The sequence below is a fragment of the Camelus ferus genome, chromosome 23, assembly GCF_009834535.1.
Source record: "Camelus ferus isolate YT-003-E chromosome 23, BCGSAC_Cfer_1.0, whole genome shotgun sequence".
Lineage (NCBI taxonomy): Eukaryota > Metazoa > Chordata > Mammalia > Artiodactyla > Camelidae > Camelus > Camelus ferus.
In genome coordinates this window covers 29,581,010-29,605,859 of record NC_045718.1, presented here as the reverse complement: position 1 = coordinate 29,605,859, position 24,850 = coordinate 29,581,010, and the positions used below count along the sequence as shown (strand labels likewise).

Below are 24,850 nucleotides of genomic sequence, written 5' to 3'. Positions count from 1 at the left end.
TCTCTGTTCTTTAAATGCTTCCCCGGGAGGGAGGAAGACAGACTTGGTTTTGAAATCGGGCAAATTCTGGATCTAAATCCCTGCCTTCCCTCTTGCTACCAGGTCAAAGTGTTTGGTCCCAGCCTCAGCTTCCCTGTTTGTAAAATGGAGGCTACACAGCCTTATTCATGGAGGTGATACAGGGATCAAAGGGGCCTACAGATTCACGCACCCAGGGCCTCACACAGAAAGACCGAGGTTCTCCCCCAGCCCCAGGGGGTGGGGAGCACTTTGTGGCTAATTTTGTGGTCCCTGAGCTACTGTGTAAAAATTTTCGTGGAGAGAGTAGAAAGGAGTAGCTTTGAAGAGTGGTTTTTGTGTTTTTTAAGGTCTTAGCAATTATTTTATAGAGGATTCAAAACTAAAATCCCACATTTGAAGAGTATTTTAAATCCTTTGCTGATTAAAATGTTACTCAATCTGACCCCCATACCCAGGGGGTTGTCAGAGCCCCAAGTGGATCTTCCAGCTTCCAAAGACCCCCACCCCCCATCGTCCACCCCCCAGACACTCCTTGAGGGCTTGGGGTCAGAAGGACCACACGCAGACAGCACCCAGCACCGCGGTCCCCAGGGCCTTTATTCAGGGAGGTACAGAGCGTCTGTAGTCAGTCCGGCAGGCACTGTGCGGGGGTTTGTAACAGCTCAGTTTTCTCCAAAGGTGTGGCGGGGAGAGGGGTTCAGAGGGAAGGAGAACACTCAGGGGAGTCCTCTCCTTCAGCAAAAGGCACTGGCGGGGGTGAGCACCCTGCTTCTTCCCAAGCAAGGGCCTGGGTCATATACACACGGGGGTTGACTGGATGCAGAGAAACTCAAAGCTAAATACAGCTAACAGGGCAAAGAGTCCATGGTGGGGCGTGGGAGGTGGGATGGTGGCCAGGGCTGCATCTGGGTCCTTTCCACCAGCAGGAAAGCAAGTTCAGGAACAAGGCAAAGCTTTTAAAGGAGAAACAGAATCCAGCCTCTCAATCTTAGTGTTTTGTGCAATTAAAAAACCCGACAAAATAAATATAACTTAAAAACTTCTTACATGACACTAAAGGCACATCTGGGACAAGCAGTTGAGAAACCTCCCTCCACTGTTAAGCAGGCTGGACACCAAGCGCCTGGGGCCCAGCAGGGACACGGCTGGAAGGGCACACACTCACCTGTGCGCAGGCACGCCCAGCTCATCCCACCCTCCTGGCACCTGAGCGGCCAGGACCCAAGGAGTCCCTGCCCGGACCGGGCTGGCTGGGGAAGGTTTCAGATCGCCTGGGCAGGGGCTTTGGGAAATCCCATTCCAGGATTGTTCAATGCCGCTCAGACAGAAGGGTGGGGGATAGAGGGGAGAAAGAGAGTAGGTGTGGAGGAGGAGAACCAGCACGGGAAATAGAAAAGTCCCAAGCCCCTAGAATTACCCTACAAGATGCCACTTTCTACCATTCACATATATAATGTAACCCAAAGCAAAGGATTGCCAGTAAGAGGCCCTTTGGGCCCCCTTTACTAAACAAATCGTCTGCATATTAGCACATTGTTTGCAGACAACTGGTGTCTGCTTAAAGTGCTTAGAATGTTTGTTCTCTTAAATCAGTTAGGCTGGTCCCCTGTAATTTTTGTTCATAGCATTGATCTGCTTTAGCAAACTTTTTTCACAGGGTGATTTGGCCAGCCCATAGTGGTAGAACCTTTACATCTGAATTAATGATGTCCCTTCCCCGCAGACAGCTGCAGCAGAGACACCTGGAGTCTCTCCTGCCCCATAAATGACTACAGCTCCCGAGACCCCGAGCTGGCTTTGCCTTCTAAGGTCACGTGCTGTCACAAGATCTCTTGTGCTCAGCAGGGCGGGGGTGTGACCTTTAGCAAGTCAGCCCACACAGGAGCTCATTGCTGTTTTGAACAAGAGCCAGGAAGTTTGAAAGTGATTTCCTTTTTTAAAATCTGTACTTACACATTCTCATGTGTCCCACCCTCCACCCCCACCAACTGTCACTCACCCAGCATGAAAAGGGAAAATGTACGTGTCACATGGGCAAGTTGACAGTTCCCCCAGAGACCCTGGGGTAATGGGGGGCAGCCCAGGAAGCCCTCCCTCTGGACTGGTCCTCCAGGCACACGCACCTGGGGACACACTACCTCCATGTGTCCCTGGAGAAGCTCCCCGCAGAGCAACGGGCCCAGTGCTGCTGGCCTGGCGCCCGGCCGGAGCTCCTCAACTCTGCTCTCCTGTACCCCCAACCGCAAAGGAGAGCACCTGGGCCACAGCTCCAAATGGTCATAGAGCCAGAGTTTTGTTCCTTAGAAGTCACGCAAAATTTACATTCTTCTCAATAATACAGACCTACTTGCTTTACAGTTAAAATAAGGCTTACAGCTGGTTCTCTGTGAATCTTCAAGCAACCAAGACACTCCAGGAGGAGATGCCTGGCACCCATCACATACTCTGGAAGCTGCCCACACCGTGTCTGGGACACAGGCCTAAGTTCCTCAGGCTGTTAAGACTTATTTCAGGGGGAAAATGATGCCAGGAAGCCAGCCTCCTGCTACCTCCCTGCTCAGCGCAGGCCTGAAGCTCTGCCCTGTAATGGCTGAGGACCCTGGACCTCATGGGAGCCCTGGGTGTGCAGCAGGCAGACCGCCTGGCACCAGGAGGTGGGGCAGGTGAGGGGACGGAAGAGAAGTGTCCCCTGCAGGTTCTGTTCTTCCCCTGGGGGCTGCCTGTGCCCTGGCCCACTGCCACCCAGCCCCCAGCACAGCAAGGTGAGGAGCGGGAGGCACAAGCAGCTCTGGGGATTGGGTGGCATCCTTGGAAGCTCAGGTCTGCAGAGTGTCCCTCTGAATCCATGGGCGGAAATCAGAGATGGAGCAACACAGCTCCTGCCTGCCCCCTCCTGGGAAGGCCAGTGTTGGAGAACACAGCCAATTTGGATCTGGACTCCTCCTACTCCTGGGTCTGTCCCAGTGCTGGAGGGTTTCAATCCCGGGTGGGTGGGGTCCCTGGTTTAGCAGCCCTACAAAAGCCACCACAGCATCTCTGGGAGTCCCTGGGCTGCTAAGCAGAGGATACTTGATTCATGGCCTACATGCTGTTCCCAGTGGTTTTGTGCCCCAACTACCAGAAAGGCACCAGGGACCTATTCTTACAGCAACCCTCCCGACCCCCAACCCAGGCTGAGAGGATGGAGCAGAATGAGCTGTGCCCAGCAGTGGCGCTAACAGCACTAGCCACCAGGGGGCAGCAGGCCCCCACAGGTAGCCTGCCCAAAGGCTGAGGGGGCTCATCTACTAGAATCCCCTCTGGAGTCAGGGACCCCACAGCTTCCTGTACCTCCCTCCAGATCTAAACCCAACTGACCTCCCTGCAGGCAGCTGAGCCTGGGTTTGGGCCTCTCTGCTAGCAGGAGATCCTATGGACAAATGCCAAGCCCTTCAATTAGGAAGTAACTAGAAAATCTTATCTCCTCTTCTGCACAGTGTCTTGTAGTGACGTTTGGGAGGGTCAGTTCTGGGGCTCGCACCCAGGTAAAAGTGAAGAAAAAATTCAGAAGGAGGAGGGAAGTAAGAGGGGAGAAGAGGCCAGGACACGGCGAGGTGGGGCGCGGGGCAGCCTCAGGCGAGCGGGGCGTCCGGGCACATTTCCGTCAGGATGTCGATGAGGTTGTTCAGGCCCGAGAGGTAGCCATCCTCCCGGTTCCCTTCCTGCCACGGAACATCGTGCTGCAGGGTCTGGCCCTCAGGCAGGGGTGTGGTTTTTCCAAAGTCGATCATCCACACCTTGGCCTGTTCCTTCTTGTCGTGGATGAAGAGGAGGGAGCTGCCGATGACCTGCAGGGGAGCAGGGGGATGAGACGGGACAGCCCGGGGCCCCCACCCTGCCCTCCACACTGTGCGACCTGGCACTTGAGGGGACTCGGAAAAGCCTGAGGCCTCCGTGAAGTGGTGAGAGCTTTGCCCGCAGCTCTGGCCCCCATTCTCACCTGGGCAGCAAGCAGAGCCCGAGAGTGGCGATGCCAGGGGCAGAGGACGTGGGATCCAGAACCCTGACCACCCTCTGTGTGGTTGGCAGCAGGGAGGAGTCCAGGGTGGCAGACCCCTCCTCTCTGACTCTGCTCTGACCTGCACACTTTCCCTATTTCTAGACCACAGCTAACCATGGGGCTTGCCCCTCCCTTTGGAGATTTTGACTCAAACCTAACACCCCAAGGGGAGATGCCACCCTCCTACCTGTAGAGGGCAGGGGAAAGGACACTGTCCAAAAGACACTCACAGCTCCTGAGGAGGGTGGGCAGTTTTCCAGGTCATCTCTAGCCCCACAGCACACCCCCTGTAAGTCCTGGGCAGACGGGCTCTAAGGCGGGTTCGCGCTCATGGTCTCTGCCGGGGACAGCAGGCGCCAAGCACCCTTCCTGCTCTGGGCCAGATCAGAGCACCTGCATGGGGTAAGGTGCTTTCCCAAATATAAACACATCCCAGAACTGCTGGATCACCGTGTGAGTCCCAGAGGAGACAAGGGGGGATGGGGAGGGGCTGGGGTGCCATTATAGCTCCCAGGGCCTCGGGCAGGACAGGGAAAACCCTCTGGAAAAGCTGAGCCCAGTGAAGGGGCATTCTGTTCCTAGCTGGCCTCTTTCTAGACCTGAGATTTCTGAGTGAGCCTCCAGAAAGAGCACAGCAAAACAATTTTTCAGGAAATTACAGCAAAGTGCTGAAGGAGGGAGCGCAAAGCTGCAGGAGGCAGCCTGGGGCTGCCGAGTGGGCAGCAGTGGGTCCTTCCGTCCACCAGGGGGTCATGGGCGGCCCTACGGCCTGAGTCCTTCCTCCAGAGGAAGCGGGCCGGCTGGAGGAGGCAACGCAGGCTGCACAAAGCTGGGAACACAGAGACTCCAGGATGAGCCAAAGACACCCCAGGGACACTGAGCTTCAGTGAGGATGGAAAAAAGGGCATTTCGAGATCGGCTAGACCCAGCACAGCTACTCAGGGCTGAGCCACGCTGAGCCTCCCCTCCAGACACCTTACACCTTCCTCATGGGTGGCCCTGTCCAGGCACCTCTGTCAGGGCCACCTCATATAGTAGGACATGTGCACCCTGGCCGAGGGATAGGTTCGGGATAAAACCCAAGGGCAAGGCCGGCTGTCTGCCCAGAGAAAGGCGGGCATGTAATCTGCACAATGGTTCTCTGTGGGTCTGGCCTACTGCCTCTGGGGAAGCTCTCCTGCCTGGCGCCCTGGGACCAGCTGTCTCAAATTTCTCCTGCTGGATCCACAGCCCTCTCTGCGGGCAGGGCTTGGCAGAGGCTGCCTCCATACAAGATCGCTCAGGGGCTGCCTTCCTGAGAGAGCTGCTAGTCGGCAGGAAGTGGTGGGATACCTGCTTCACATGCACCAGCTGCAGCAATAACCATTTTAGAGGCTGTAGGTATGTCTGTGTGTGTGTCCGCACATGGGGCTGGGGGCCCTGGGTTCCCCGATGTCAGGATCTTATAAACCCCTCCACAGAACCACAGACAATTCCCAAATCCTCTCTCCCAGCTGTCTCCGTTCCCTGTCTGCTGCCTACTGCCTCTGCAGACAAAGGCAGGAGAAGGCAAAGTTCCAGCAGTACTACTCCCAGAGCAGTACCCAAACACCTGCCTCCCCCTCCTAAAGATCTCCGGGTGGTGATGTGGGGGGCTGCTGGGCTACTCCAGCAGCTCAGAGAACTTCTGCCCTGAGCCCCTTGGGTGCTTGGGACAAGTCCTGCCACCGCCACTTGGTGCGCATGAGCCTCAGTGGCCTGGAGGGAGAGGGAGAAGAAAGAGGGCAACGGCGACAGTCTCAGGCAGGATGGGGAGCCGGACCCAGACGTGCTACGACATGGTTCCTGTGTGGCACAAGGTGCCCGAACTGACGGCCTGCAGGCTGTATGCACCCTAAAAACCCAGGGTTTTCAGAGCAAGCGGGTCTGCCAGCACGGAGGCCGGCCCACAGCTCAGGCAGGCATGCCCGAGGGTCGTGGCCAACCACACGGGGCACTGCTCTCTGCCCACAATGACAAAAGCTTAACACCTACCTCATGGCACTTGAAGAAGGGAGAGACTTCTAGGGTGGCCCGAATGTCCTTCAGTCGGTCCCGGTAGGCGATCTGGGTGGGAAAAGAAAGATGATCAGATTTAAACACTTGGAGGTAGGGGAGGATTTTAAGCCTGATTTGGGTCATTGGAGTCACTGAGTGTCAGTGTGGGAGGGGGCTTCCACCCCGATTATTCCAACCTCCTCATCTAGAAGCAAAGAAACAGGCCCAGAGAAGGCAGGGCAGCTGGGGCCCTGGTCCCAAGCTTCCTCCCCTCCACATGGCTTTGTGACCAGAGGTGCCGGGAGGGACAGTTCCCGAACAGCCTTGCAGCTTCCAGGAGCTCCTCACAGGAAAGTTAAGTCTATTCTGGAATGCTGGCAGTAGAGGCAGCACCCAGAGAGCCTAGTTGCCCTGGTGTGTGTCTTCCTGATAGAAACTTCAGTGCCCTGACTTTTGAAAGGACACACTAAGTAAGAGCTGGAGCCACAAACATCTCTGCCAGGGGCCTCTCCACGGAGCCTCCAGACCCCAGCTTGAGCTGTGCTGGCTCTGGGGGCACCCACCCTCCCCAGGGGCCGCGAGGGAAGCCTGTGGCCCAGGCACATACGGTCCCTCCATGCCCGTGTGCAGCAGCGCCAGCCCGGGGCTCAGCACCAGGAGCAAGCCCTTCTCGCCTAGGCGCGGGAAGACTGCATTCGGCGGCAGGCTTTGCCAAGGAGCAGACACCCTCTCGGGCAGGTGACCCAGGAACCAGAGCCTCAGGTATGGAAGCGTTTGGGTGCATGTCCCATGACCAAAGCCTCAGCTCTTGCCAGGGGCCAAGCGAAGTTTCCCCAGCCGGAAAAGGAGGGGAGGGAGAGTCCCCAGTTCCAGCCAGCGCTGAGGCTCCTTGGAGAAAGGCTGCCTGGGTCCAGCCCTCCCCACTCAGCAGCCTGGGAGGCTGGGCAGAAGAAGGCCCACGTCCCTGCTGTACCCAAGGCTCTGGCTGTCCCAGGGCCCCCTGCACTTGGGGTGTGGAGGCTCAACACACGCTACCTCAGCTGATCCCAGTGGTCAGAGAATCTGTCCAGCCTGCCTGCTGCCACAGTGGAAAATAAAGTCACTTTGTCATAAACTTCTGCCGCCCACACCTCTAGTCTCAGAAAGCCAGTCAGTTCTTTCTGGGGAGGGTGATGTAAATAGCAACCCCCAACTTCCCCAGCACAGTTCCCTCACTTGGTCTCAGCTTGGAAGAGGCCCGGCCGGGCCTAGAAGTGCAGGGACCGGCAGGCGGCCGGCCCACCTGGGTGTGAGTTCCACCTCTGCCCTTTCCTAGCTGCGTGTCCTTGACCTCTCAGTCTCACCATCTGTAAAATAGGGACAAGACTGCCCACCCGCTGCAGGGGGCTGCTGTGAGGATTCGGTGAGCACTGAACACACACTTGGCAGGCAGCGGGTGCTAAAGGCATACAGCAGTGGAAAGGACTGCTCTGAAGAGGGCGGAAATGTTCTCGGGAGCAGACGCTGCTGATTAAGGGAAAGATGTGTGAGTGTTCACCGAGCTTCCCTGTTTACCCCCCGACGGGGCTGATAACCACGCCACTTTCCTTTCACCTTCCAAGCAGAAGTTTGGGGCCAGGGTTTTCTGCGTGGGAACCACGGCTGCCAGCCTGGCTCAGCCTCAGGCTAGGCAAGAGCCTCCAGAGAGGCAGCAGCTACCCCTGCCCGGGGAACATACAGCCAGCCCCTTGGCAGGGGGCACCCGACTCACCAGGATGTTACGGTTTCCTTTAGTGAATTCTCTGAAGGCCTCGGTCACCTGCTCCCTCGTTTTAGTCTTTTTGAAGTCCCGGTTCACAGAGCCGTCTTCTTTCTAAGGAGAATGGCATCCCGTCCAGGAGGGGTCAGCAGAGGGCCCCCAGGCTGGTGCTGGGCTCATCCCCGGGGGTCACCGCGCCAACCTCAGAGCCATGGGCCCCAGCCTGACACCCCGGTGGCCAGGTGCCCATGTGTGGTACAAAGAGGCCGGCGCCGATCTGTCCAGGCACAGGGAGGTCAATTGCATGGGCACAGCAGAGGACAGGCTGCCCTGGCCCTGGCTGAGGAGAACAGAGGGGTGGCACCAGCGTCCCCGGCAGAGTGGAAGGCATTCGGAAGGCCTAGAGGCAGGAGGCGAGCTTGGGCCAAGAATGGAGGTGCGAGGCTGCCGGAGCCCGTCCTGAGTGTCCTGAATGTGAGCAGCAGAGGCTGAGGGAGATGCGTGGGCCTCAGTTGCCACTAGGGGCCTGGGCCCTGGAAACTGGGTGCCTCAAGTTCCCTGCTTTCCAGGGACGCCCTCCCTCCCCACAGACAGGAAAGAGGCGCTCCTTGCCTCAAGTAAGATTCCCTTTGTAATTTAAGGCCTCTTATTTAGGTTCCCCGAGAGCCAAGATATAACACTGCCAGCCCACCCAGCCCAAGAAAAGGCTCCATTTCCTGAGCGCAGTACTACGCCTGCTCCAGGCTGTTCAGGCAGCACACGGGGCTTAGCATTTCTATGAGGACATCTGTTCTTTAAGGACAAAGGGTGAGAAAGGATGAGTCCACTAGGAGCCCCCAGACTTGCGTCTGTGCACCACCAGGGTGAAGACGACCAACAGGCGGGATCCTGGGCAGGAGGAGAGAGCAGAGGGGTAGGTGGACGGCACATCTTGGGCTGGACCTTTCCCACAGGGGTTCTCTGAGGGGGCATTTCCTGGACCAAGGGAGGGAGAGGCTGGTGGAGTGCTGTTGGGGGCAGCTGGCTCCTCTCAGAGCTGGTGGCCCTCAGTCCCAGAAGATGGGCAGACAACGGACAGAGACCAGAAGATCCAGCTTGAGAGGGGAAGAGAGGTAAAGGGAAAAGAAGGTTGTTTCAAACAGATACAGAAAGGAAAAGGAGCACTGGGAGGAGGAGGATGAACATATAATTTGCTTTCACACTAAACGCAAAAAAGAGCGAAAGCCTGATTTCAGAAGACAGGGGAGGGGCAGATGACTTTCTCAGCTCAGAGCTCACAAAGCAGCAGTCCCAGGGGAAGGTGAAAACTTTCCCCCACTCAAAACCATTGGCAGCGAGGCACTGCCTGCAGAAACTTCCACCCAATGCCATCTGCGAGGAGGCTGCGGGAGCCGCTCTGGCCTCGCTCGCTTATGAGTCAGGGCTCCGCGCTGCCCAACTCTGACTCCAGGGCTGGCCAACGCGGGCCAAGAATGGACAGAGAATGGAAACCCAGGAAGGCTCTAGGACTGCCCTCCGCTCAGGATGGACGGCTGCCTGAGACCGCGGGGGCCGGTGCCTGCAACCTCGCTCCTTGGGGTGAAGCACATGTCTGAGCCTGCTTTCAAATCTACCAGCAGAGGAGGCGTGGATACAGGGAGAGCATCCCCAGGCCCTTCTCGGGAGAGTGAAGGGGAAAGAAAAGAGAATGAGGTGGCCCAGAAGTTGGAGGTGGCCTCAGTGCAGAGGTGTCTGGCGACCTGGAGGAGCAGTGCCTAGTCCCACCTGTCCAGGGAAGATGGCGCGAATGTCAAAGGCAGCCAGCATGCTCCCTCCCTTGCCTGCATCTCATTGTCAGTCCTGATTTTCTGCTCATGGGCAGAACAAGGCAGCGCCTAGCACTGGCATCCAGTGAGCTGGCTCCTGGGTGGGTTCTCAGTGCCGGGCATGGTCTAGGGTAAATGTAGGGTTCCTGGCAGAGGACTCATCACTGGGCAGGGCTAGAAACCATCCCTGCTTCTGGGCCCCAGGCCCCTACATGGTCATCCCACCCAGACCCAGACCAAGGAGTAGGCCAGTTTCCCCAAATATCTGTCTCTGAGGCTGGCTGCCCACACCCTGGGCCTGTGCAGAGAGGAATCTTACCACCTCTGAAGGGTCCTGAGAGCAGCCAGGACCCCAGGGGTGGATGCTGGTGGGGCCCCCCAAACCCAATGACTTCCCCATCCAGGAGCTGGGCACTCAGGCCACACCTGGCTGTCCTCACCTTAATGCCCTCGATCCTGAACCCCAGGGTGGCCGTGGAGCTGATGGTCTCCCTCCACTGCATGTACCGCGGCTTGGTCACGGCCCGCTGGGCTTTCTCCTCCTCGGTTGGGGCCTCAGGGTCCACCTCAATCATCTTCTGATACATATCCTTCCGGAGGCTGGGCTTCTTGCGGGCCTTGGTGAGCTCCTCCTCCAGGTAGGTCCTGAGAGGGAGGGGAGGCCATGTGAGGGCTGTGGGCTGGACCTCAGCCCCCTGGTGCCTTGCCTGAGGACTGCTGTCAACGTAGTCAAGTCAGGCTCATCCAGGATGGGCACATGCTTGGTTGGACCGGGCCTGGCTCTTGACTGAGAACAAAGCAGCGTGGCCCAATGGGAGCAACCTCCTTCCAAGACTACTGACAAAGCCCAAGGAGCTCTTCCTTCAGGGGCCAGCAGAAGAGGTAGGAGGAGGCAGGGCAGCTTGGTGGCTTGTCCTTCTGTCCCTCCCCTCATCCTGCTGGGGTGAGGGTGGGAGAGGGGGCTGAGGGCAGCATCCACTCAGGGTGACAGCTGTGCCCCCGTGGCTGCCTGGGACCCTCCCTCAAAGCAAGGGCTTTGGAAGCTAGCACCTGTGTGGGTCGGGAAGCGTGTTCTGTCCCCACCCCACCCATCTCCCCAGTGTTGCAGCAGCCTGAAGGCTCTCACCAAAGAGGGGACACCTTGTTGAGAACAAAGGTCAGGGGCCTCTGAAGGGGCCAGTGTTGGAGGGCAAAACCCATAACGTGCCCGTCTCTTCCTGCCCCTTTCCTGAGACACCAGGATTCAAGAGAATGCAGTCAATGAAACCGTTCACCGCCCTGCCCTCTGCACAGGCAGGCCCGGCCTGCAGGATGAACTGACCAGAGTCCCCTAGAAACTGGCGGAGGAAACAGGGATGGGGACAGTACAGGATCTGAGCAGCCTGAGACAATTCCTGGCCCCAGGCTGCCTCCTTGACCCCCATCGCCAAAAGAGGGGTGAGTCCCCACTGCTGCACATCACAAACGCCCACCCTCTCCCTTACTTCTCCTTTAAATTTCCCTTCTCCCCCTACAACCGGCTTAGCTGCTGCCTGTGATCCTTCCTGAAACAGAAATCTGCAGTGTCAGTTGAGCAGAGGGAAGTTTTCTCCCGGGGCCTGCGTGGGTGGAAGTTGTGACAACCAGCCTGGCCTCCACTCTCCCCTATCTGTCTCTGGGGCCTGACTCCATCGCATCCCACCACACCTCCAACCTGCCGGTTTGGGATCCAGAACAGACTGAACTTCAAATCCATGATGCCCTTAAAAGATAAGCTTCCAGAAACCACTGGACCAACTCTTCCAAGAAAAAAGCAAATCCTTGGGTGTGAACTTAAGCCTGGTCATTTAGGACCTTCCAGGGGTGATGAAGACCATAAGGAGGTGGTCTGCCCTTGGTCGTACCCTTGCACGCACACCCACGTACACACATGTGTATGCACACGCTACTATATGCATGTTGCACCCACACATACATGTACACACACTACTGTGCGTGCAGAGCCAGGCCAGAGAGGATGAGAGCTTCAGGGTAGAGGCTGTGAGGCAGGAGGCTTTTGCATGTGTGTTATTTGTTCGTGTGCTGTGTGGCTGGGGAAGGGGCTGCCACCCCAAATGCTCCTAAGTGCACTGCAGGGGACTGCAGGGTGGTGGGTGGCTGCACCTCTGTAAAGAGCTCTCAGTATCTCCTTAAACAGGAAGCAGGCCTTGCTGTCAAATCCCTTCCAACACAGGGCATTCTCCAAAAAGGGCCCCCGCAGCTCAATCTGGGCAGAGTTGCTCAATCTTGGGAGAGGAAAGGGGTTGGGCAGAGATGCCTATGGGGTCACCAGCCAGATGGTGGGGCCAGGGGTCCACTGGGACACAAGCCACAAAGTCTCTCCATAAAGACCCAGCACTGGCCCAGCCCACACCCACCCCAGCATGAAGGCCAAACCTTGTCACATGGGGGGTGAAGCCTGCTGGGTGAAGCCACAAGACCAAGAAAAGGGAGTGTTCCTCTAGGGAAGGCAGCCAGCCAGCCTACAGGGAACCAACATGTGGCACACCAAAGTCACCCACTTCCCACCACATCTTCTCCAACCTCTTCCAAAAGGGCAGAGGTGCTACAGACAATTCTGGTCTCCACCCACCAGCCCCTGGTCCAGATGTCAGGAAGACACTTCTGATTCTCCAAGGAAGGTCACATAACACATGGATTTGCAGGGTCAGGTCTAAGGAAACTCCCAGAGCAAGGTGAGCATAGGTCCGTGAACTGGGGTTCCCAAGACACCCCTAGTTATGACATTACTGTGCCTGCATCACCTTTTCCTCAAGCCCCACCATGGCCGAGACGGGGTCTGCTGATCAGCCCTTCCACCACTGCGATGAGTCTAAACCCCTCCTGCTGGGAACTCAGTGATTGTGGGGCCCTTGGCTCTGACGTCCTCCCTCTGGCCGTCCTCCCTCTGGCCAGCACGGAGTCCCCAGGAAGCACCCAACTGCAGCCCAGGCTCGATCTACCTGGTGCAGACGTGGGCTGTGCAGCTGCCTGGCAGTGTGCCCTGGTGAGTCCCTTAACCTCTGGTGTCAAAGTCCTCCAGCTCAGACTAGACTATGGCCCATCTGCCAGGGTGGCCGTAAGGAGCACCCAGCACTCAGAGCGTAGAAGGGCCCATCCTCAGGTCCTGTGAGACAGGGACGGCGGGGCTGGGGTGAGACCTACCTCTTTCCCTCCACCCAGGATCCTCACCCACCCATTCCCTCAGCCTCCAGGCCCTGCCCAGGACTGGGTTAAACCTGTCCCAGCTTTGCTGGTCACTCTGGGTCTCTCCTGAGAGCCCTGGGGTGCAGTGGGACAGAGGCTGCAGGTGACAGGGGATTAAGGACAGCCTTGGTAAGGGGGGGCTCCTATCCCCAGCAGACTCCCAGGAGCAGACAGGCACAGGGAGCAGCGTTTCAGGACTGACTGGCCATGCGTTCTTCCCACAGGGTGTGCTTTCTTGTCCATGGTCTGAGCGAATACCAATCAGAACATTTATGTGTCTCCCCTGGAAAGGGCTCATCCTGCTGCACCCGCGAGGGCCTTCCAGGGACAGAAATAAGACTCTGGGGAAGAGCCGTGCCCAGGTGGTGGCTGGAGGGACATTCTGTCTCCACTCTGTGGGTTGGAGATGGTGAGAGCCCTGGATAGAGAGAGAGGGAGGCTGGGGACAGTGCCAGAGCTAAGAGTAGGACCTATACTTCCCCACCCCTTCGTCCTTGCCCTGCAGGCAATGCCAGGAAACATAGTGGGGCAGCCTGCAGGGTGTGATTTTATGACACAGCTCCCAGGAGGAATGAGGAGGGAAGGAAAACTGACTGGCTTGGCCTGCTTCTCTCTTGACCGCTGTCTCTCTTGAACATACACACATATATTCACACATACTCCTCTTTCTCCATCTCCTCTTAGAAGAAATTAAACTGTTTAAACCATCCAGAGCAAATGCAGGCTCTAACTCTGAGCTCTGTTTCTCGGAGCCTGGTCTCCCCCGTAAGCGGCGGGCTGGGAGGGAGAAGGCCAGCATCTGGCCGTCCATCTGGGCACCAGCAGCCAGGCAGCGATCTTAGGCCTTAGAGAACTTCACTGTCCCCTGTCCCACAGGGAAGAAGGAGCTACTCCGTGACTCTTGAGATGAAGGACAGAGCCTTAGGGGGACCCAATTCCACACACGGGCCCATGGACCTCTCCAGCCTCTGGGCCCTGCCCTGGGCCTGGGAGTACGCAGCCGTCAAGCTGGGGCCACCCCCAGCACCAGTCCAGAATGCAGGTGAGCCAGTACCTGTGGTCAGGGCCTCTCGTGCGCCTGGATTCCCTCCTCCGTTATACTCTTATGACAGGCAAAGGCCTTTTTTGGCAAACCAACATGATCTACTAACCAGCTTCCTCTTCCCACTCACTGGCTGGGTGGGGATGTGGGGGTGGGAGGCGTGGGATGAGAAGTCTCCCCCACCCTGCTGCCCCCCAGCAAGCCCACCTGACCTGGTGGGTCTCTCTGCCCTCTCCCTGGGGAGGCTCTGCTCCCACCCATTCTGGCCCCACCAGCTATTGGCTCCTGCCCCACCCCAGCTCACCAGAGAAGGGAAGGGGCCGTCGTGGGCAAAGCCAGCATCCCTGTCCCCTCTGCACATATGTGAGATGACCTGGGTGGAGTCCAACCAGCCCCCTAGCCTGGCCTTGCACACACGAGGCCTCAGAAACAGCCCAGAAAGCTTGGCCTCCTGGAAGCCTTGGATGCCGTACCCGGCACCTGCCGCCTGGCCGGGCTGGGTGCTGAGGAGCGAGTGTGCTCTGTCCGAGGAGCCTGACTCACCTGATGCCCATCTTGCAGTCCATCACACAGGGCGAGTCGAAGTCGGCCAGCAGGTCATCCATCTGGTTGTAGCGCTCCCCGTCCTTCACCACGTCCCCGTGGTAGGCAGGCACGAAGGGCTTCAGCACGTCAGCCATCAGCCGGTCCAGGCAGCGCTGTTCCGACTCACAGTGCTTCTTCAGAATCCTGCCGTTGGCAGCTGCCTTGAAGCTCCCTGCAGAGCAAGGTGGAAGGAGGCCCTGGGTCCCCAGCCTTGGCCCTCCCTGCTCTGACCACCCCTTGGCCCTCCATCTCAGTGCCCCGGCCTCTCGGGGAGGCTGTGGGGCTTGCCAACCACAGGGCTGAAGGGGTGCCCACGTCCCTGCTGGTGGACTGAGCCCTTTAAGGGGAGTGGGTACAAGTCCCAGTCCCCTCAGTCCCTGACAGCAACTCAGGGTTCCCTGACCTCCCAGACCCCAGGCTCCTCCTCTGAAGATGGAGGCACTCCAGTGCTCACTGTTGGAGAGTGGGCAGGGCTAAGTGAGAGGTCTGTGCCAGGACCGATTCACCCATCTCTGTGTGACTACTGTCCCCCAACCCCACTGTCAACCCTGCTTCTTAGCCACGAAGTTGTCTCTGGTCTCAGTAGAGGAGAAGTCCTGATAGGACCAGATTTAGTGCCAGAACAGGGAGATGGGCTGAGAAGTGGGGATCCGAGGCTCGGCCCATCTGGGCACCACACCCTCAGGTAAGTAATGAGAAGGGTGTCCATCCACCTGCCTTAGGCTGAGCCACTGTGGTTGAGGATATAAAAGAAATGTCAGACCCTGTGCTAGCCTAAACTCATGAAGGCCAAGTCCATGGGCGGCCACTGAAATGCCCCCGAGGATGATGCATAACAAAGGGCCACCAAGAGGGGGCTAGACAGCCCTAGATGTCCCTCCTCTCGTCACTGAGGGGCCACCTGGAGACTCATGGCTAGCCCAGGGCCTGGCCACTGCATCCAGCACTCCACACTGCCTTATACTCATGGAGTGACCCGCCCGCATCACCCGCCAGCTATGGGTTCCTTCGGGGCAGATGCTACATCTCCATCAGCGCTGTCACCCTGAGGAACACAGTGATGCAGGCATACGACAGGCACCAGTGAAGCACTTCATCACTTCCAGGGTGACAAAGGGTGGGCAAGCTAAAAAGATGGGTGTTTTCATCTGTTTTATTGAGTTAAACTGGAAGAGAGACTGAGAGAAAGAAAGAGACTGAAAGAGATAGACACCAGATGGGGGCTTGTGTGTGTTTGGGGCAGAGGTGGCACAGACTATGCGGAGGACGGTCGTCCGTGTGCATTTTCAAGGCAGTGTTAAGGCCCCATCCCTCAAGTGCAGCCTTGACTGCACACCGCAAAGTCTCTCAGAGAGCACCTGTACAGACGCTTCATCCCCACGAGCGTCTAGGGCCAGGCCTGCCCGCCACGTATGCTGGACACCCCCACCAAGGAGCCGGACATCCCGTCGGAGAGTCCGGGAGTGCTGCGGCTACCTGCATGTCCTGCCAGCTGGATCCAGGGGTACTTCTTCTTGAAGGACATGACAAAGGGAGACCAGTGCACCATGTTTTTTATTTTCCTCCATGATTTGCTCTAGAAACAAGCAAATGAAAAGCTCTACATTAGAAACAGAACTACTACTTTCCGGTTAAGATGAATGCAAAACAAGGTAACCCGCTGCCTGTGGCCACAGGATGAGAGGTGAGTGTCATGCCCACAGCTCAGGCATCCTTGGTGCTCCGAGGACCTCACTGCCATCACCTATGTCGGATACATCTGTGGGCTTTGCCTGTTCTACAGACAGGCCGAGCAAAACTCCCAGAATCAAGGGGACGAGGATCTGACAGGCTCTGGGAACCAAGAAAGGGGACAGTGTTCTCAGTCCAGGGTTGACCCCATCCCACACCACTTCCCCATCAGGGGACAGCTAAACCCACGCTGCCCTTCTGCATGCCCTGTCTCGGGGCCTCAGTTTCCTCATCTGCCTAGGGAGGGACAGACAGCTGGTCCCCCAAGCTCTTTAGACTGGTGGCCACTCCAGGACCCTGGAAAATGACCTCTCGCATCCCAACAGCAAGGGCCCCTCAGAGGAAGACGAGAGCAGCCACAGTCACCCAGCCACAGTGTGTCATTTCACATGGTATCTGCAGGCATGGTGGCAACAGACGCACCTCTTGCCTGCGAGTGGTTTGAGGAGACGTAGCAGGGAGTTCCCCGGGGACAGCAGTGCCTCCAAGACTCTGGTGTACCCAGGGGTGAGCAAACCACAGGTCTATCTCTCCACTGTACTTCTTCTCAGGATGTTTCTTAAGTAAAAACTGTGTCTGTGTGTGTATGTGTGTGTGTGTGCGTCTGTGTGTGTGTGTCTGTGTCTGTGTGTGTCTGTATGTGTGTGTCTGCATATGTGTGTGTGTCTGCGTTGAATGTGTATGTATGTGTCTGTGTGTGTGTGCGCACACAGGAGGGGCTCCTTAGGCAGAAAGGAGAACTGATATTATTTATTGAGCATCTTCTTATTTTATTTTCACAACAAGCATGCAAGGCAGTTATTGTTACTTCCATTTGCAGAATCAGAGCCTCAGACAAGTTTAAGTGCTAAAGCTGCATTTAAACCCTCACCTACATGACTACTTTAAAAAAATTCTTTTTACCCCCAGTAATAAGCATTTCTCTAGAAAAAAAAAAATCCCTAAGTTAACTTTAATAAGAACGGGCTGTGGAGATGAAGATCGAATGTCCCCAAACGCAAGCCCCTGAAGAGGGTGATGAGAAGTTGAACTGAGAAGCATTTCAAGTTCCTGAGAAGCGGATCCCTGACCAGCGAAACCTGAGGGAGTAAAACCTCCAGGTTCTGCTCTGGGAAGGAGGAGCCGGGAATTCCGCAGAAGAGGGAGGTGAGGAGTGGCCCTGCCTGGACAGGGGACCCCTGGGAAGGCGGCTCCTCATTCCCTGTCCCTCAGCGCCCGCCACAGCCACCCTGGGGATGCTGGGCGGACTCCAGCTGTTGGAACCCAAGGTTAAATCAGCCTCCCTTGTTTTTTTCCTCTCTGCTGAGACTCAGCTGCTTCTGTCATCAGGTTTTCAAGTTCAAATCTGCTTAAGAAGAAGAATTCTTCCCCACCGAACCTGGCAACATTTACCCCATCCCAGAAACCCTCACTCTACCGCCAAGACCTAGTCTATCCCAAGCGAGGACAATGCTCTGCCAGGCCACGTGACAAGGCCAGCCTCACCGACAACAGAGTTTTTCCAAGATCGTTCTGATGGAGATCACCAAAGAAGGCTACGGAAGGCCAGCATTCCTTATCCAAGCACCTGGAAGGCTGCATAAATACGCAGGGCAGACGATGCGTGAAAGCAGCAATGGGAAAACCTAATTACATGACATGACCAAGTGGTGGCTGTCCGACTGATGGGGAGGACATTAAGGTGGGTCCAGAAGAAAAGTGCACAGCCCATCACCACCTGCTGACCACGCCCCTGCAACAGAGCTCAGAGGGGACGAGGGTCTGACAGGTCCAGAGCAGAGTGGGAGGAGGGGGAGGGCAGTGTTCTCAGTCCAGGGTTGACCCCATCCCACGCCACTTCCCCATCAGGGGACAGCTAAACCCACACTACCCTTCTGTGTACCCCATCTCAGGGCCTCAGATTCCTCATCTGTCTAGGGAGGGATGGACAGCTAGTCCACTATATGGACTGGTAGACACTCCAGGACCCTGGAAAATGACCTCTCGCATCCCAACAGCAAGGGCCCCTCAGAGGAAGATGAGAGAGGCCACAGTCACCCAGCCGCAGCATGTCATTTCACATGGTATCTGCAGATGTGGTGGCAACAGAGGACCCAGGGAGGTCAGGTCCTGCTGCTGGGGGAAGGGGATGGTAAGGGGGATGCAAAGACTGATGCCTGCTGGGAAGGAAGGCCGTAGCAGAGGCTGCACCACAGGGGCAATTTGGGGGCAGACTCAAGGAAGAAGGAGAAACCTACTGCAGGCAGCAGGGCCTGTGGGAACAGAGGCCTGGGACTGGGATTTGGAGCAGGTGGGGCCAGATCTGCTGGGAACAGGAGCTGGAAGCAATGGGAGGTCAGGGTGAGCAGATAAGGCGGGCTCTGGATGCCAGGCAGAGAAACCTGGGCTCTGGGCATCGTGGTGTGGGGAAGGCAGGCCAACCTGGGCCTGGATCCTGGGTGTCCGCTCATCAGTGACAGGCCTGGGACAAGTTCCTGACCCTCCTTGAGGCCCTATTATCTTACCTGTAAAATGGGAATAACATGAAGATTTCTTTGATCCTAGAAGGTAAAGCCATCAGAATACCACGGTCACTGGGGTGTATGTGGAAGTCTTAGTGGGCTGTGGTCAAGGGTGGTGTCCCTGAAGTTCCCCCAGGGACAGTCAGTCTGGAGTTAAGTGGAGGTGTTTCCGTGGTTTCTAAAGAATAAAGGCCACAGTCTGGGGCTGGGCCAGACCCACCCAGTTGGGATGTAGCTCTCTGGAGACCCATGGGGACACACTGGGCAGTGGACCTGGGACCCAGGAGGCAGGAGGCAACAGACACTGGGTGAGAACAGTGAGGCCTGAGCCCAGCACGGGTGCTTGGGCTGTGAAACCTCTCATTCCCAGACCACACATCAGGGGTCCAGGATGGAGATGAGTACTCCAGGGTGGGGGGGTCCTCTGGCGGCTCGCAGGATCCAAGAGCCTCCCAACATCGCTGAGCTCCGAGCGAACGGGGCATTTTTTTGTGCAGCTTCTCCTTTCCCCACCTCCTCCACGAGGAAGTACTTCTTCAACATAAAAATGGGCCCCACATGGCCAGGGCCAGAAAGTCCTCCCCTTCCAAGGTAGAATATTCCACTGGCGCATGTTTGCACACCAGGGGATTTCTCGCCTGTGCTGGCAGCAGCACGCAGGGGATTTTCCTGTGGTTTTTAAATAGCAACACCCAGGCGGTGCTGAACATTAAACAGAAAAGCAGGTCCAGGTCCAAGTCCAGGCCCAGGAAAAAAGGCGAAAGGGTGACCACTGCTCCCCACCCCCAGCCCATAGGAGCAGAAAGAACGAAAGGGAGGGTGAGAGGGGATGATGGAGAATCGATTTCCTCACAATGCCCGGCAGATCACAGCACCCATTCAGGAAACACCTACTCTAGGCGGAAGCTGCTTTCCAGGTGGTGGATTCCAGAGGGCAGGCTGGGCCACTAGTCTCCCTCCAAGCCCCTCGCTGGAGGAAGCCACAGTCCTCAAAGTGGATGCCAGGCCTCTTCCCCTGCCTAAGACAGGTGACGAGGCAAGAAAGGAGGGCAGCCTGACAAGCTGGAGGAATTCCATCCAGAGGAACTTAGCACCTTTTCCCTCCTGGGAGATTTTCAAGAGCCTCAATCACTTCTCTGAAAGCTGATCAGTCTTGGGTCTCTAACTTCTTGAGCTGAGCTTTGTCAAACAGGCAGCTCTCAGATGCCTTGAACACTGTGAGGCGAAGGGCACCTGCTCCCTCCCCCGGGGCAGCGCTGGCTGCCTACTGATTTCACTGGCCAGGTTCTCTCATCACCTCCCGATCACCAGGGCCATCTGGACACCCTCAGCTGACCCTTTCTGGAATGCCCCCAAAGCTCCACATGCCTGAAAGGACCCCTGGCCTCTCTGGGCCGCAGGGTCCTCACAAGAGTCAGCAGCTGACTCCAGCAAGCTCTACTCTTGACACGTTACTTACTGACACACAGGGGACCGGCCTACCTAACAGATAAGCTGGGGTGCTCTTCCTAAGACTGCTGAGCATCTCCCTGCAGGCTGGTGTCATTCTGTCATCTCCCTGGGAGCTGGGAGGGCACATTTCCCTAGATGTGCAACAGGAAGGCCAGCCCACCACCCCCAGCCCCCCTGCATCAGCACTGGGCCTGGAGTGTGTATTCATGACTCTTAACACATATGGGCTCTCAAATGTGACAGGAGCTGACCAGGTGCTTTACAACCTCATTTCTCATCTTCGAACAACCTGATGGTAGACAGGAGTATGGTCTCTGTAAGATGAAGAATCTTGTTAAGTTGAGTTGCTTCCTCAAAGTCATTCCATTCTCCTCCCTGCCAGCAGATGCCAGCTCACACTGGGAACCTCAAACTGATTCACCAAATGCTATGCCCATCAACAAGCAGGGCCCCTGTCCATGAGCACTCCTTCCAGCCCAGAGCACGCCAGACGAGGTGACAGAGACAGAGGACTGGGCAGGAAGGACACAGAGATTTCTTCAAGGCAGTTCCCCTGGGCGGCCAGGGCACTGGCTGCTCCTTAGCGGAGGAGCCCAGAGCTTTGGGAAGATACTGAATAGTTGGCCACCAAAACCCCAGACAGGTCCCATCCCGGGGCTGGGCAGGTGCCACTTCCAGCTTAGCTGGTGACACAAGGCTCTCCCATGAGTCAGATCAGATCAGCTAAACACTCTTACACTGTGGCTGGAACTCTGCACTTGGGATAGTCTTAGGAGTACTTCAAGGGAAAGGAAACCCCATAAAGCTGATTATCTGTTGAGCAGGGAAGGGGCCACAGGGTGGGCTGGAGACACAGAGCTTTCATCTTTGTTCTGGGTTAAGCCAACTGCAGACCAGAAGTGAGGTTTTTCAGGTAACACCTTGGGTTTATGGGCTTGGATGACCCAGCTACACAAATCCCTAGATGACTGAACTCCTGCACTAGTTTTGGTTTTGCTGTTTCCTACCTGAGTGCAGGGCAGTGCCCTCTGTCTGTAACAGGTGGGGTCTTGTTCTCTATTCTGGCTGCACAGGGAAGGGTAGGACCCCAGTTCATTCAGAGTTTAGAAGGATCAGAAAATAGCCAGACCCAGTGGCGAGGTGGGAGCTGGTCCTTTAAGGCTTAGAGTGGCTGGAAGGGTCTGGTGCTCTGAAGCTGCTCTGGGCAGTTCCCTCCCTTTGTACCTGACTTGACAGGAGCTAAAATATTCAGAGAATGTGGAGAGAGGCTTTAGTAGGAGGGAAAAAAACTTAATAGCAACAAAACCCCAACCCTCTTCATGCTTGAGGTGACAGAAGTCCCCGGGAGATGGAGTTTCAGAACCTGGCAAACACCAGCCACAGGCAGCGGGTCTCAGCGGCTCAGGCTCCACCCACCCTGCACAACCTGTGGGTGGGAACCGGTGCCTTTGGGAGGCTCAGGGCGGAACACATTCCGCCTCACTTTTCCCTCCTCCTCTTTGCCCAAAGACCTCTGGAATCACAGCAGGTATGAATCTCTTCCCTGAAGGCCAGTACTGATGTGGGGTGACCCCTCCACTCGGCATGTGGAGCCTCAGAGCACACAGGGCAGCCCTGGGAGGAAGGCATCTCTTCACGTGCCTCTGGCCTGGACTCGAGTCACCCAGAGCCCTTGAGAGCCCAGCTCAGAAACAATCCACCCGCCAGGAGGGCTGCCAGGGCCCAGGCTGGGCCCCAAGGGGAAGACTGGGCAGCATCTCTGATTCTGAGTGTTTATCTAAACCAGACACCAAGTCTCCCCGTGATGCTAATGGCTCCTGGGTAAACGCCACCCTCCGGCTGGTTCCCTGAGTCAGGCATCCACACTCATACTGCAGGGAACACTGCCTTTATTAAACAAATAAAAAAGGCTAACTGAGATGACCTCAAAGCCAGGCCTTTGTCTTCCATCACACAGGCAAAAAGGACTGGTGGAAGAGGAGGAGAAAGCAGAGAAGGAGGGGGAGGAGGAAGGGAAGAAGGAGGGGGAGGAGGAAGGGAAGAAGGAGGAAGGCGGAGAATCAGGGACCCAGAGCCTGGGCTGGGGAATGAGGGGCCTCCAGCCGACCCACTCACAGGACGCTTTCACTACTGTCAGGATCAGCTGCATAATATACGGGGCCCAGTGCAAAATTAAAATGTGGGCCTCTTGTCCAAAACTTGGTAAGAATGCCAGGATGGGGACAGCAGGAGCCCACACCAAGTGTGGGCCCCTTCAAGGGCCTTGGTGACTGCATGGCTCTCACCCCCAGGAAACGGGCCCTGACTCCTGGGGTGGAAAAGAGCCCTGCTGTTTGGTGGTGGCAGGTGACCCTGGGCCTGCAGGGCCTTCTGGTTCCTGACCTGCGACCTCTCTGCCAATGACCACTGACTTGGGGGAGGGGAGGGCCAGAGGTGGCAAGTGCCTGAGGCTTTCCTTGGGGGTGTGTCCAGCAGCACCCTGAAAACTGCAGGAGGAGCAAAGATGGTCACCAGCCCTGTGCCCTCCACTCATCCACCCTCTGCATGTTCTTCAGGGTCTGGCCATGCTCTCTCCTCACTGGCGGCCTCCTTCTCACCCTCTGAGGGGAGAGTGGGCCCCGAGGTGGTGTCTGAGTAGCAGCCCAGTTTCCCCACAGGAGGGCGAGCTGCCCAGGGCCAACCCCGTCCTCTCCTCAGCTCAGCCCACAGTGCCCTCTGGGGCCCGCTTCCTGTCTCCTGTCTAGCCACTGCCTTTCCCTCCAAACCAATGTTGTGCTTCTGCACACAATTTGGGATGGGTAGAGGAAGAAAGGGTAGTGACGTGGGGGCTGTAGGATGTCCAGAGGGGCTAGTGCCCCTCTCCTGCCCACATGTGGAGGTGTTTGCAGCTCACTGAACACAGGTTCTCTCAGGCCTGTGAGGTTCTGCAGGCATCTCCGGGCCCCATCTATCCTTCCCCACCAACCCTCAGACACTGCAAGGGTGACACTTTCTGCCATCAGGAATTTTTCACAATAATGTGTACAGAGAACAAGGACTCAGCTAAGCCTACCTAGGCTGCTCAGATGCCCCTTTCCCCGGAAGCCCTTCCTCTGCTTCAGCTGTCCCTCCTGGGTACCCTGCGTCCCAGTTCTCACCTCCCAAGAGCCAGACCCCCAGCACCTGCCCCACCAGGCACTCAGCATACCCTTGCTGGGGTCCCTGAGAGGCCACCTCTGCCAGCTGGGCCTGCAGGCCGGGCCGAGCCGAGCCGAGCCTCACATGGTTCAGGTGGAGGGAGAGCCTCCGGAAGCAAGCTGGAGCTTCCAGGCCTGCGCAGGCTCTGCTCCTCACCCGTCAGCCACAGCAATGCCTGGACTGTCTCAGAGAAGCTGGCCTCCTGAAGACAGTTACTCACAATCCCACTTTACCCCAAGGCAGCCGGCCCTTCCTGCAGCTTCCCTTCCCGCTGACTTTGCCAGGCCTGCCGCTGTTTCACCGCCCTGCCGATCAAGGCTGGAGCGACACACTCTTCCCCCTCTGTCTGAAGCCTGTCTGAAATCCTCTGCCTCCGAGCTGAGTGCTAGATTTCATTTCCAGAAGACAGCACACAAAATGGAGCCCAATTCAGGTTCTGGAGTTAGAATGATCCCTTTCTCTGCCACTTCCCAGCTGCATCTGTGAGCGAGCCTTTGAACCTGTCCCCCACCTCAGTGTTCTCATCTGTAAACTGGGCACCGCAACATCACACATGCACTACCCGCCCCGACAGGTTACAGAAAGGATGGATGAGGTGGCAATACATGTACACGGGTGCTCTGTATACTTCATGGGACAGGCGAACCTCAGATGTTCACTTTGTTTTCACTTCTGTCTGTTCTTTTTTTTGTTCTTTTTTAATTGAAATAGTTTTCTCCTCCAAGGTACAGGAGACTGGCAAAAATCCACTGCGCATTTCCAGAGGGTCAATTACTGCCAGTGGCAAGAAGATGAGCTAATTGTGTGATTAAATGCTTACAAAGCTGCCCCTTGGATGTTCACGGCAGCTGGGAACCCGCGGGGCGGCTCCTGAGGCCCCCAAGCTCTGTGACTCAGGGAGAGCAGAGCCAGTCAGCGCCCAGGTGTCTCCACACCAGTTTCTGGTTCAGAAGTTCACTCACGTTGCCAAAAGGAGAAAGAAGAGCTTACCAAATCACCCCATCTCACATATGTGGAACTCTGCTAGACACCAATGAAGAACAGTACTTCAGGGGTAAAAAGCGAGCTTGCTGAACACATTTTCTTTTTTAAAGGGGGTTTACACACTCTTCTTAACCCCTTTTCCACCTGAGCTGTTCCCCCAATATTCTGTTCTTTCCTCCAGTACTTACCTTTGTACTTAAATAGATCACTTGGCTAACTTTTATTTGTAGATAACCAGAAAGAGTCTCCTCTATTTTTCTGAGTAAAAGAAATGAGGCGAAATCTCTAAAATACCAGAAAAGGGAAATTATCTCTGGACCCTCTGACTCTCGAAAACAATATTGCCAGAATCCTTTGCTTTGCTGCACACGCGTGCATGTGTGTATGCAGGTGTGTATGTGTGTTGGTTAGTGGTAATAACCTGGCTTAACCAGGGAAAAAGGCAGAAAAATCACATATTAAACACTTAACACGCACTAGGTACTATGCTAATATTTCATGTAATCCTCACTCACAACACCGATATAGTTATCT

General features: G+C 56.4%; 1 protein-coding gene across 3 annotated transcripts in view; it reads right to left on the bottom strand.

Annotated features, from left to right (window-relative positions):
• Positions 1–596: 596 nt before the first annotated feature.
• ITPKB (inositol-trisphosphate 3-kinase B) overlaps positions 597–24,850 on the bottom strand; it is a 96,514-nt gene continuing 72,260 nt past the window's right edge. For 2 of the 3 annotated variants that reach the window (XM_032466579.1, XM_032466580.1), the window contains exons 3-8: positions 15,948–16,047; positions 14,430–14,643; positions 10,060–10,264; positions 7,827–7,928; positions 6,074–6,145; positions 597–3,848 (exon numbers count right to left, since the gene is read on the bottom strand). In XM_032466579.1, the coding sequence (XP_032322470.1) occupies positions 3,633–3,848; positions 6,074–6,145; positions 7,827–7,928; positions 10,060–10,264; positions 14,430–14,643; positions 15,948–16,047 (909 nt within the window). In that variant the 3' untranslated portion in view covers positions 597–3,632. The other variant, XM_032466581.1, reaches the window with a different exon arrangement.